General features: G+C 31.6%; 8 protein-coding genes across 8 annotated transcripts; 3 read left to right on the top strand and 5 right to left on the bottom strand. All coding sequences in view use genetic code 12, as the record gives it.

The window, feature by feature from the left end:
- The first annotated feature begins 867 nt into the window (after positions 1-867).
- On the top strand, positions 868-2765 carry RJT21DRAFT_13212 (uncharacterized protein). The gene has a single exon (XM_064883111.1). It carries the CDS (start codon positions 1135-1137, stop codon positions 2704-2706), a length of 1572 nt encoding a protein of 523 aa, XP_064741290.1. The 5' UTR covers positions 868-1134; the 3' UTR covers positions 2707-2765.
- Positions 2715-3935, bottom strand: YEA4 (Yea4p). Its single transcript, XM_064880763.1, has one exon. It carries the CDS (start codon positions 3844-3846, stop codon positions 2824-2826), a length of 1023 nt encoding a protein of 340 aa, XP_064741289.1. The 5' UTR covers positions 3847-3935; the 3' UTR covers positions 2715-2823.
- A 115-nt stretch (positions 3936-4050) lies between these two features.
- Positions 4051-6437, top strand: RJT21DRAFT_13190 (uncharacterized protein). Its single transcript, XM_064883089.1, has one exon. It carries the CDS (start codon positions 4126-4128, stop codon positions 6337-6339), a length of 2214 nt encoding a protein of 737 aa, XP_064741288.1. The 5' UTR covers positions 4051-4125; the 3' UTR covers positions 6340-6437.
- Positions 6438-7034, bottom strand: RJT21DRAFT_13191 (uncharacterized protein). The gene has a single exon (XM_064883090.1). The coding sequence runs from the start codon at positions 6964-6966 to the stop codon at positions 6535-6537; it is 432 nt and encodes a 143-aa protein (XP_064741287.1). The 5' UTR covers positions 6967-7034; the 3' UTR covers positions 6438-6534.
- Positions 6950-8169, top strand: RJT21DRAFT_117603 (iron-sulfur cluster assembly protein). The gene has a single exon (XM_064880762.1). The coding sequence runs from the start codon at positions 7191-7193 to the stop codon at positions 8115-8117; it is 927 nt and encodes a 308-aa protein (XP_064741286.1). The 5' UTR covers positions 6950-7190; the 3' UTR covers positions 8118-8169.
- On the bottom strand, positions 8170-8884 carry RJT21DRAFT_117602 (uncharacterized protein). Its single transcript, XM_064880761.1, has one exon. It carries the CDS (start codon positions 8825-8827, stop codon positions 8201-8203), a length of 627 nt encoding a protein of 208 aa, XP_064741285.1. The 5' UTR covers positions 8828-8884; the 3' UTR covers positions 8170-8200.
- A 925-nt stretch (positions 8885-9809) lies between these two features.
- RJT21DRAFT_80544 (uncharacterized protein) lies at positions 9810-10400 on the bottom strand (the record flags this gene model as incomplete). The annotated part of the gene is made up of 2 exons (XM_064885256.1): positions 9810-9922; positions 9986-10400. The coding sequence occupies 2 exons, from the start codon at positions 10398-10400 to the stop codon at positions 9810-9812; spliced, it is 528 nt and encodes a 175-aa protein (XP_064741284.1).
- Positions 10401-10700: 300 nt separating this feature from the next.
- Positions 10701-12296, bottom strand: PMI1 (mannose-6-phosphate isomerase). The gene has a single exon (XM_064880760.1). It carries the CDS (start codon positions 12243-12245, stop codon positions 10932-10934), a length of 1314 nt encoding a protein of 437 aa, XP_064741283.1. The 5' UTR covers positions 12246-12296; the 3' UTR covers positions 10701-10931.
- Positions 12297-12632: the final 336 nt, after the last annotated feature.

The raw sequence follows: 12632 nt of genomic DNA, 5'->3' as shown, positions 1-12632 counted from the left end.
TTGTTATATTGATTGGTGTTGGTATTGTTATAATTTTGATATCCTCCTCTGTTATTGTAATTTTGGTATCCACCTCTATTATTATAGTTATTATTATTATAATTATTAGGTTGATATCCACCTTGATATCCACCTATAGGTTGTTGTTGCTGTTGTTGTTGCTGTTGTTGAGCATTATATTGATTATACCCTTGATATTGTGGTTGGTAACCTCCTTGAGGTACAAATGTTTGAGCACCTCCGGCATTGTAATAGTTTTGTTGTTGACCAGCATTGTATTGATTGTATTGCTGTTGTTGGCCTTGACCTTGACCTTGACCTTGTGATGCTCCACCAAGTGCGATGTTTTGCAAGTCTTGAGCCAATTTTTCTGGCGTGTACCCTTGCTGTTCAGACATGACTACTAACTAGTTATCGGACTACGAATTAACTCGGATACTCTCAAATCAATGAACTTCCCACTAATTAATTTACCCTAGTGATATTTCAAAAATTTTTATTTGATCCTCGAAGAGACTGAAATTTTTTTTAGTAGTGAGCAGGGCAGGTGCATCCATGCATCAATAGTTAGCTTATGTGTCACGTGGCCAGATCAGTGAACTATAAACTATATATCTCTAAAGAATGATTGCAACCGTATTTTGAAATCTTGTAAGAACCAATTACTACACGTTGCATTAATCAATTGGTGTAAGTATCCTTATTAATTCCATTTACTGTCCAAGTGTGACAAACAACCACTACTGAATATACCTGTACCTCACTATACTACACTATACTATAACTTTATCTTAGTGCATCTTATCCCGCAGTTAAATGTCGCACAGAACAAACAAAAAGGGGAGGACATCAATTGGGACTTCCCACACTTTCACTTTATCACGGTCAATTTCAATTGTACTCAATTCTCTTCTGTTCAATTGTTTAACAATTGATTGTTAGATTATATAGCATAGGTAAGTGGCCGTTCAGATATCGAAGCCAACATTTTGCACTATTATAATAATATTAATAATAATAATATTAATATTATTAATAGGCATAATTTCGATCTGTACTGAAGTATATACCCCCATACCCCTTTCAATTGCAACCTTTTTCCAATTCTTCTAGTTGTTATTATTCTAATCAATTATGCCAATCTTTGGAGAAAAACCAGTGACATCAATCACTATAAAAATTAATCAATTAAGTCAACCTCATAGGTATGATGATGATGATGATATAGATGATTCACCTGAACTTCAATTATCAAATTTATTGGAATTAATTAAAATTCAACCATCATCTGGAGCAACTGAAGCTGCAAGAGCCATTAGAAAAAAAATTAAGTATGGTGAATCAGTTGAAGAACAAATAAGAGCATTAAATATATTGGAATTATTAATTTTAAATTCCGGTAGAAAAATTGGTCCAATTATTGCAAGAGATGATAAATTAATAGATGTTTTAAAGGGAATTTTAACTGGTAGTGGTAAAACTGGTTTAAGTTTATCTTATGATAAAGAAGTTCAACAAAAGGTTAAAGAATTGGCTATTGGTTGGAAAACAGAATTAGAAGAATTAGAAGGTTATAAATACTTTGCATGTTTATGGCAATTCATTCCAAAATCAAAATCAAAGCATGGACGTACTTCATCACGTTCAATTTCTTCTCCTGCTCCATCTTCAAGTCGTCGTACTGTTGATGCTGATTACGATGATGATGATAATACTGATGATTATAGACGTAGTAATCAGTCTAATCGTAATCATGGTCATCATGACAATAATGGCTATGAAGATGATGAATATGATAATAATGCAGTCTATGATTCTCCTAAATATTCAAGACCAAAATCTCCTCCTCCACCTCGTCCAAGAGTATCATCTCCATATAATGGTGATAATGGATTGGATAAATCTAAAGATAAACAAAAGGATAAAAAGGATAAAAAGAAGAAGAAAAAGGGAAAGATTGGAGTCAAATATGCTGATGAAGAATTTGAAATCCCTCAAATCAATTATACTCTTGAAGCCCCTAAAATTAGAACTTTAATTGGACAATGTCATACCCATACTACTGGATTAACTAATGCATTAATTGTATTACCTGCTGGTGAATCACCTTTAGACAATGATAAAATTAGAGCAGAATTTGACAAGTGTAAGAAGATTAGAAGAAAAGTATTAAGATATTTACAATTTGTAGGTGCTGGTGGTGAAGCAAATAAGACAGCAGAAGTAATAGCCATGGATGAAGAATTTCTTGGTAGTTTAATTGGAGCAAATGAATTGTTGGTTGAATCCTTTAAACAATTTGATGCTAAATGTGGTATTCCAACTGTAGGAGTTCCAGCTCCAACATATGGTGAAGAAGAAGAAGACGATGATGATGAAAGTTATAGTGGTGAAAGTTATTATGATAGTGAAGATTCAGATGAAGAAGAAGCCTCTGAACAACTGATCAGTCAAAGGTTACAAAATACTACTATTGAAGGTAGTAGTAGCCAACCTGTAGTTGATTATACTATACCAAGAAAATCTCCACCACCTCCACGTCCTTCCAAACCTTCTAAGTTAATCAGTAGAGCTTCTCCCGCACCTGTTTCTTATACACCACCACCTGCAAAGCAAAGTATAAGGAAGTCACAACCAATTGCTGATGATAATGATCCTTTTGGTGATAATCATGCTGTTCAACATGAAAGATCAATTTATGATTGAATTAATTAATTCATTCATTCATTCATTCATTCATTCATTCATTCATTTATTCGTCATTTTTATTGTATTTATAATTTGTTTCTATGTAATATACAATGCATTAATACGTCTATACATCTATTCTCTTTTGATAGTTTGTTGTTTATTCTTTTTATTGGTACTGACACTGTAGTAGAAGGCACCACCAAGAACGAAAATTGATCCAATATAACCAGAAGTAGATACTTTATTATCAAATAAAAGTACACTCAAAAGTAAACTAATAAATTTCCGAACTATTAATGCAACTGTAACAGTTAATGCTGAAGTTTTACTTGCTAATATATTTACACCTCTAATACATAAATATTGAGTTCCAACATTAACTAATAAGCTAATAAATTGATTTGAAATTGGTATATCTTGAGATATATAATGATCATCATTCCATATAACTTTAAACTCTTGTAATAAGAGAGGTGAAATGAATAAAAATAATGGAAGTGCTAAAAAATGAGTATAAAATAAACTCTCTTGCCAATAAGTTCCATAAGCTTTAAATAAAGATTCATTAAATAAGCCCATAAATGCTGATAATATAGTTGCAAATAATAATATAGATATTCCCATTAAAAATTCATAATTTATAATGATTTTATGTGATGGAGTTTCAGGAAATGCTAATGGAATATTTGATATTAATATACCCAAAGTAATAATTATACCAGATATTATTTGATTACGATTATAAGATTTACCAGCAAATAAATATCCAATAATCATAGTTACTACGGTTCCACAAGATCTAAAAATTATATGAACTGGAATTGTAATATTAAATCGGGCCACTTGATTATTTAATATTGATACTGTAAAATACATAATAACAAGAATCCCCCATTTCTTAACCGGAATATTGGTTTGTTTAAGGTATAAGTATCTCCAATTTGAAGATTTAAAATCAGTATTGGCAAAATAACTTATTAATGATACAAATAAGAATTGACTAAAAGTAATAATAGATCCAAGTCCATATTCCAGATGATTATTCTTAAATAAATTCTCCAACACAAACACATTGGTACAACAACCGCCAAAAACTTGATACACAATTAATAACCATTGTGATAAGGTTATATAAGTCAAATCTGTATGTACCATACCTTTCAGACCCCGTACTCCACGAAATGGTACAGCGAATAAATAAATATTTATTTTATTTATTTTTGTTTGTTAAGTCCGGTCTTGCGAAAAATCGCATCTAAATGAAAATAAATAAAAATAATAAATAAAATTAAATAAAATTAAATAAAATTAAATAAAATTAAATAAAATTAAATAAAATAAAATAAAATAAATAAAAATAAATTATTCAGCCTTAAATAGTAATACCTAATAAGACCGGTCGTTCACCAACTGTAATTGAAAATTGGTTGAAGCATGTCTAAACATGCAAGCATGACTACTACAAGCTCATCTTCACTGAATAAGAGTAGTAATTCATGGAAATCACATCGAAAGAAATATCAGCCCCACTTTCAGAAACAACCTCAACCACAATTACCACCAATTGAATCATTCTTTTTAGATAATATTGTTAATAACGAATTAAAGGATGAATCTCAACAAGTAGTAGATCAATTATTGAATGTTACTAAGAATTATAAGTCGGATCTTCGACAAGAGTTTGAACGGAAACTTTATTACGAAAGAAAAATCCAAGATAAGAATACTGATATTGCTAAATTAGCTAATTCCGTTAGAAAATCTTTAGTACATAAACAAAAACGATTACTTAAGACTATTTCTAGTACATCCAATTCCAATGGAATCATATCAGGTGATGATAATCATTTTAGTAGTGTTATGGAATCAGAAGTTGATCAATTATTAAAATTATCTATAAATAATTCTCGTCAAATTAAAAAATTAGCATCAAGATTAGCTGCAATAGATAATAAAGTAAGTAATAAAAAGGAAATTATTACTAATCCAATATCTACTAGAAGAAATGATTATCCATTAGTTCATAAATTACTTGCTGAACCTCGTCATTATATTGCTAATGAAGATTCAGTGATTATTGAAGACTATACCAATAACATCAGTTTTAATGAGAATTATCTCGATACTCATCATGACAAATATAGTGATGACTCTGTTTCCAAATCATCTGTCAAATCTTCTGAAAATGCTTCACTAATGAATATAACCAAAGATGCAGTACTACCAGTACAAAATCCTATAACCAAAGACTCAGTAGTAGACCCTATAACGACCCCTACTAAACCAAAAATCCAACTTATCAAAGGTCCCAGTCCTTCTCCAGATCATCCACCACCACATGAAATAAACCCTGATGAATTTGAATTATTTGTATCGTCATCCATATCAAAATATCGAGAGAAACAAAGCAAGAAATACCTCGACAGTGACCCATTTCTGAATCCTGAAAATGGGACTAACCTGAGTTCCACAGACACAGCTAATAATGATAAGGATTTTGCTCCTTATCATGTGGTTAATAATCCAATCCATCTATTATATTCTACCTTAATATCAAATCCCAAGTATGTGGAAAACTCTCCAATTCAAGAAACTGGAAATCCATTCTCATCTATACTTAGTGTCAAATCTCCTGCTACCATAAAACTGACACTACAAACATCACATTTCAAAAAGCTCCGAATCAATGGGTCTCCCATAACCTCAGAAACATTTAAGAAGAAACAAGAAAAGGAGTTAGAACAGGGACAAACTCTCGCAAAACAACATAATGCTTTAGCAGAATCATTGTTGGATACGTTAAGACTTGGAAGTGATGAAGAATTCTGGAATTCGTCTGGTTTAGTTACGGAGACTGAGACAGAAACTGAAACTGAAACTGAAGAAGATTCTAGAAAAGCAAATAGTAATGGAGATGGACATGGACATGCAGATGGAGATGCAGATGATGCAGATGATGCAGATGATGACGATGAAGATGACGAAGAAGATAAGGAAGATTTGAAGAGAATTCGTCGTGCACTTACTATGCTGATATCATCTGAATCGTCTGATACAGACTCATCAGAGGAAGAATCCAACAATGGTACAAGTATATCTAGTACCAATAAGTATTACAATAATCTTAAAACAGATTTGATTCAAAAGAATACTAAAGTAAGTAAAACATCTAAAAAGTCCAGTAAATCAAGAAGGAGAAACAGATTCGAATACTATAATAAGGAGTCATCACCTACTCCCAAACATAAACCTTCACATCATATATTAAAGCCTAAGCGATCTATTTTGAAGCTGCAGACTCCTAAATTACAACCAAAGTCAAGCACCCTTGTTACATCATCGACTCTGGTTGAAGAAGAACCGATAGAACCAAACCCAATAAATGAGTATGATAATCGAAATGCCTTAGCCTCCATAAATAATGCATTTGATTCAAAGATAAGAAATTCTGTTAGTCAAACCATTGCTAAGGGATTAATACTTAGTATATCTGAAATAAATACTCATGAACATAATACTGATAATGAAGAAGAATATGATGAATATGATACTACTACTAATGATAATAATGACCATGATATGATTGATACTACAAGTACAACTACAACTATAAATTCCATAACAAAACTTAAAACCCTTATACTGTAATTATTATTATATATTAGACATTAATATAGGATGAAACATAACTCTAGATACAGAGAAAAAAAAAAGAAAAGAAAATAAAATAAAATAAAAGCAATGCATAGTTGAAATATTAATTAAGGCAAGGGTAGGATATATGCAAGTAGTATAATTAAGTATAATTAAATTAAATTACATTATAATATATTTTATGATAGTCTAAAAGAACCAAACATAAAAGAACCAAAGAAATACTATAATAAACACCACCAACCACATTCGCCACGTTATACCTGCTCTTTGACTCATTAAAATCATTTTATTATAAGTATTTTTTAAAGTAACTCTACCTCTTTCGAATTGATTGGTTATTTCATCATTAAGTTTAATAGATTTATTAATTTCAACTCCCATTCTTTCTCCTAAATTCTTTAAAAGAGCCACTTTTTGTCCCATACCTTCCATTTCATCATTATTTTGAGATTCTAAACTCAGTAAAAATGATTCATTATGCTTAGCTGTTGATGTTTGAACAGGATCATATGGTGATGTAGTGCGAGACGGTGGGGTTCGAATCCCCTGCGGAGTACTAAACAATTGTGTCCTTAGATCTCGCTGATGTGCTCCTACCGCTGAATACCGGGAACTCATCCTGCTATATGTATAGAATGCTTTATAATTATTAGTATTAGTATTAATATTATTAATATTATTATTACCACTAACTATCGGTCGTAGTGGTGGTTGCCTTCTTCAGCATATCTTTTTGGTGCGCGTAGTGTGCAGGCAGCGGAGATTTGAAAAATTCACCTTAAACCTCATTACTAATGAAGTACAAGAACAATTATTGAAATACATTCAGAAACCCGTAAACCATGACATCAGAAGAAAATAAGGGGTCGGCGTTGGAACAGGGGGTTGTTCCACAAGCAGCACCCAAATCTTTAGAAAAAGTTAAACATATAATATTAATTTTATCAGGAAAAGGTGGGGTAGGTAAATCATCAGTAACAACTCAAACTGCATTAACTTTAGTTAATAAAGGATTTAATGTGGGAGTTCTAGATATAGATTTAACAGGGCCATCTTTACCTCGAATGTTTGGAGTGGAAAGTAAACAAGTTCATCAATCTGTTGCAGGTTGGGTGCCTGTATCTGTATATAATAATAATCATAATAGTAATAATGACAATAATATCAAACGAGGTAATTTATCATTAATGTCACTTGGATTCTTATTAGGTAATCGTAATAATTCAGTAGTATGGAGAGGTCCTAAAAAGACTGCTATGATTCGTCAATTTTTAAAGGATGTAGTATGGAATGGTGGTGATAATGATACTCCATTAGATTACTTATTAATCGATACACCTCCAGGAACTTCTGATGAACATATTGCTATAGCCGAAGAATTAAGATGGGCTTCACCTATAGATGGAGCCATAATAGTTACTACTCCACAAGATGTGGCTACTGCTGATGTACGTAAAGAAATAAACTTTTGTAAAAAGGTCAATTTTGATATTATAGGAGTTGTAGAAAATATGAGTGGATTTATATGTCCTTTTTGTTCAGAATGTACCAATATATTCCTGAGTGGAGGTGGATCGAAATTAAGTCAACTGTTGGATTTAACATTTTTAGGTAATATTCCCATAGATCCTAAATTTGTAGAAATGATAGAATTGCAAGATAATGATACTAAAAAATTAATAGATTTATATGATGGTTGCGAATTAAAACCAATAATGGAAGGAATTATTGATAAGGCTTTACAAAAGAATTATCCGGCACGATTTTAAATTGATTATTATCTATAAAGGGAAATGCATTTTTATTTAAATGAAACTAATATACACGGAATTTTTATATATCTATTTATGATCTAACTAATGTTATTGGACTTTTTCCATTTGGTAATTCTTCTTCTGAGATCTCCTACACTTTGTTGATAAATGTTAAGTTTTTTATCCCATTTCATTTTATCATAATCATCACCATGCTTTTCAAATAATGCCTTTAACCAATCATTTTCTCTTTCTGATGCTAATCTTTCTCTCTTTGGAGCTCTTTTACTGGCATATTCTTCTAATTGCTGTACAATAGATGTACTTGAACTCTCAGATTGACCTTCATTATTTACTTTCATAGTACCATATATAACTTTAGTAACTTCATTAGTTTCAGGATCTCTAATTAATCTAGCTTCACCTTCTGGAATTTTAGTTGGATCATCAGTTTGTGAAATATCTTCAACACTAACTTTATTATCTTTTCTAGCTCTATATTCTGCTAAAGTTTCTATTTTTCTTTCTTGACCACCAGCTGGAGTACCTAATTTAGCTCTTAATCCTAATCGTTTATAATTTTGTTGTAAAGTTAATGATTTATCCCAATTAGCAGCAATAATTGGATTAGAATGAATATTAATATCTCTTTGTTTATCCTTGGTTCTTCTGGTGTTCTTCCTTACGGAAGAACGATTCATTTTTCTCTTTCTTACTGAAGTCATACTACAATTTCTGTACCTGTTATTTACTTTGACTGCTAAATACGCTTTACTAACAGCTGCTACTGTACTTCTTTATAGATGAGATGAGAATTTTTTTAGGCTATAGACTTTGTACAATAACCTGCAAAATGATTTCGCACTACATAATACAGTTTAAATTATTAGCACATTAGTTTCTTTTTTTTTGCAGTTTCTTTTACAACTACTAATCCTACTGCACGTAATACTATCATTATAGTACCAAAACTTTACAAATCTATGATAAAATACTATATGTTAATATATCGTAGTTCATGTTAGCCTCATTAGGTAAATATTCCCGGAATTACTATAATGACAACTTTTGTGCTAAGTCCAAAAAGCAACTACTATGTGGTAACAGTTCTAAGAATTAAGAAGGTAACGACAAGTAGCTGGTAATAAAGTATCATCAGTTGTTATCATCAACAATTATTGAGTGTGCTAGATCATGTGCTCGACATCACCACCATAGAATTCGGTTGCGGTCCGAGTCGATGTCCATCGGCGAACATCAGAAAAGGCACGTAATGGCTCACATGTGGGGAAAAATGAAAATTTGAAATAATTTTTACGAGGATAACATAACTCCGACATCTAAGATGTGGAAAATGTAGTAGTTCAACGGTCATTGAAAACAAGACAATGGAATAGTGGCTATATTACAATAGTAACATTGAAGAATTTTATTGCTATAAACTTTATGTGTAATAAACAAACCTGTGGATATCTGATGAGTTATCAATTTTCAGATTTCGTATTTTGTAGCTAAACTGTTTAGCTTAATAAATTATCATTTAGTAATAGATAGTAATATGAGTTATAATTTTTATCGTAATAAGCTACAAGTAGTGAACGGCTAGAGTGACAATTGTATGTCAAGAATTGAATTGAATTGAATTGAGTCGAGTTAAATTGAACTGGGTGAAATGAATTGAAATGGATAATATGCGATTTGGATTACCTATTCAGTAGCTTCAACAGCTTCTGAATTTACTGGTTCTTCACCATTCTCACTAGAACCACGGAATCCACCTCTGCCTCTACCTCTCCCTCTGAAACTTCCTCTACCTCTACCTCCTCTGCCTCCTCTGAAACTTCCTCTACCTCTACCTCCTCTACCTCCTCTGAATCCATTACCATTCTTTCTAAATCCTGGTAAATTAGTTCTCTTGGCAGTAACTCTTAATTCTCTACCTCTAAAGGTCTTACCATGTAAATCATTAATGGCAGCTTCAACACTTTCTGCTTTTTCAAATTCAACATAGGCATACCCTTTTGGTAAACCAGTGTATCTATCAAATAATATAGTTACACGTTCAATTACTCCTACTACATGAAAGAATTCTTCTAATTGTTCAGGTGTAGATTGGTAATCAACATTTCCAACATATACCGATCTACCATCAATTTCTTCTTGTTTGGCTAATCTGGCAGCTCTTTCTTCTTCAGTTTCTGGAACTTTTGATGCACCTGTACCAGAAGTCTCAACTTGTTCCTGTTGTTCTATTTCTTCTTCTTGTTGTTGTTGTTGCTGTTGTTCTTCTTCACTCATCTTAATGTGTACTTTGTATACTATTCTTCTTCAATTCCTCAATTGAGTGCCTGTCAATTTTGTTATCTTCTTTTTCGACCTTAATTTTAGTCCTCAATTAATTGGATCGTTCAAAAAAGTATGGGGTTAAAAATATGACTCTATATTAAAATTCCCACTATTACGTAAACAAATAACACAATTAATGATATAGATAAACTATGTATATATACACAACTGCAATTGATCCACAATAAATTAACTTAACCTTGAAGTTTATCGGCAATTGGTAAATCCTTCAATAATAGATAGACCCGTAAACGTTGTGAAATCTGGACCAGTACGATTTTTTTCGTTGAAAATTTTTTGTCCACTAAAATGGGTACAAATTATTAGGCGGATGCGTGGTGCGTAGTATACTATTATAGGTATATAATATAATTATTAGGGTATTTTAAATGTATATAAGTAGAAGTGGCCATGTAGAAATAAAGGGCATATGTAGAGGATTGTTAAATGTTAAATGTCAACTTTTTAAATGTTAACTTGAGCTTAAACATTGGCTTCAACAAAGGCTCTATAAGTAGTAAATTCGTTATCAGAAGAGGTTAATTCAATAGCAGCTTCTGGAGCAACAAAGTAGACATAACCAGTTTTGAATGGAAGAGATTCTTTAGCACCTTTGATCTTGATAGAACCTTCACCTTTGGTACCGATAACAATTGATGGACCATCAAATTCATCAAAGCTTTGAGTTTTACCGGCATGATCGAAAATAGTTTGTAAAACTGCAAATTCGGCAATTGGTGGATTGTATAACACAGATTTGGCAGCTTCACCATGAGATTTGGCAAATGATAATAATGGCATTTTTTGTTTTTCTACTGAACCATAAGAGTATGTCAACATTTCAACTAAATTCTTAACATCTTTGAACTTTGGAGTAAATCCAGCTCTAACTACGTTATCACTAGCAGCCATACATTCAATTATATCACCACTAATATAAGCATGTGGATCTTTGGCTTGTAAAAACATAGCTTCACCAGGGTTTAAATCAACATGGTTTAATAATAAACAACCACAGAATAATCCAATATCATTAGGGAATTGTTTATTTAATCTTTGAATTAAATTTGGTAATCTGGAGTCAATGTTGGTAAATACTTCAGGTTCAGATTCTGATCTCTTAACTAATGAAGCAGCTTTTTCATTAATTATAGACTCTGGAGTATTCATTAATTTACCAAATACAGTTTGTAATAATTTTCTATTAGAAATATCTTCAGTACTATCAATTTCAGCATTTGGTTTAATATTGTTAACAAATTCATTAACAATTTGAGTACCAATAATATCATGTAATTCAGGAACAGTTTGTAAAGTTTTAGCTAATTGTTCTAAAGGTTTAAATCCACAAAAACCTTCAAATGAAGTAATGGCAATGGCCATTTCTGGTTTATGGTTATCATCAGGATAATTCTTTGGATCAGCAGCATGTAATTGAGCACCTAATTTTTTATCAGGATGAGCTTGAATACTTAAAACTTTTTCAATTGATAATACTTTAAAGAGAAATGGTAATTCTTGACTAGAACCAAACTTTTCAATAATAGATGAATGTAAATAAGTTTTTGGATCAGATGTAACTAATTCACGTAAAGTCTTTCCAGTGTTAACATCTTTTGAAGGTACAGAAGGATGAGTACCCATCCATAATTCAGCATAAGGCTTAGATTCATCAACTTTAACAGTAGGATCAGATTCACTAGCGAATTGAGCTACGGCTGAAGAAGATCCAATTTTCCCCCAATCATAATTTTGATATCCACAATTAATTCTAAACAATTTGGTTGAGTCTGACATTTTGGTTATTCTTTATATACTTGATAAGTTCGATATTACGTTGACTTATCGTCAAAGATCGAAATTAAATATTTACTGAAATTTATATAATTTTAAAATTTTTTAGCCAACGTCAGCGTACGCAGCCCACCATCTTTGCGAACAATAAACAAACTGACACGCGCGGAGTTCACTAATTCTTTTTTCCTACAGTAGATAATGCCAACGTGTAGAGATAGGCGGCACAGCCAAATCAGAGAGTGGTAATTATTCATCAGACTCCGATGCTGTAGCGATATGTTCAATATTGAATGTATAATGCTTAATGGATAATGTATAATGAATGATATATACTGTCTTGTCACTACTGTTGTTAGTCGATAACAGAATGTAAATGTTAGGGCCATC

The sequence above is a fragment of the Scheffersomyces amazonensis genome (genome assembly GCF_036850825.1).
Source record: "Scheffersomyces amazonensis strain UFMG-HMD-26.3 chromosome Unknown RJT21scaffold_1, whole genome shotgun sequence".
Classification (NCBI taxonomy): Eukaryota; Fungi; Ascomycota; class Pichiomycetes; order Serinales; family Debaryomycetaceae; genus Scheffersomyces; species Scheffersomyces amazonensis.
The sequence above is the reverse complement of the archived record's forward strand: the minus strand, read 5'-3'. Positions and strand labels throughout refer to the sequence as shown.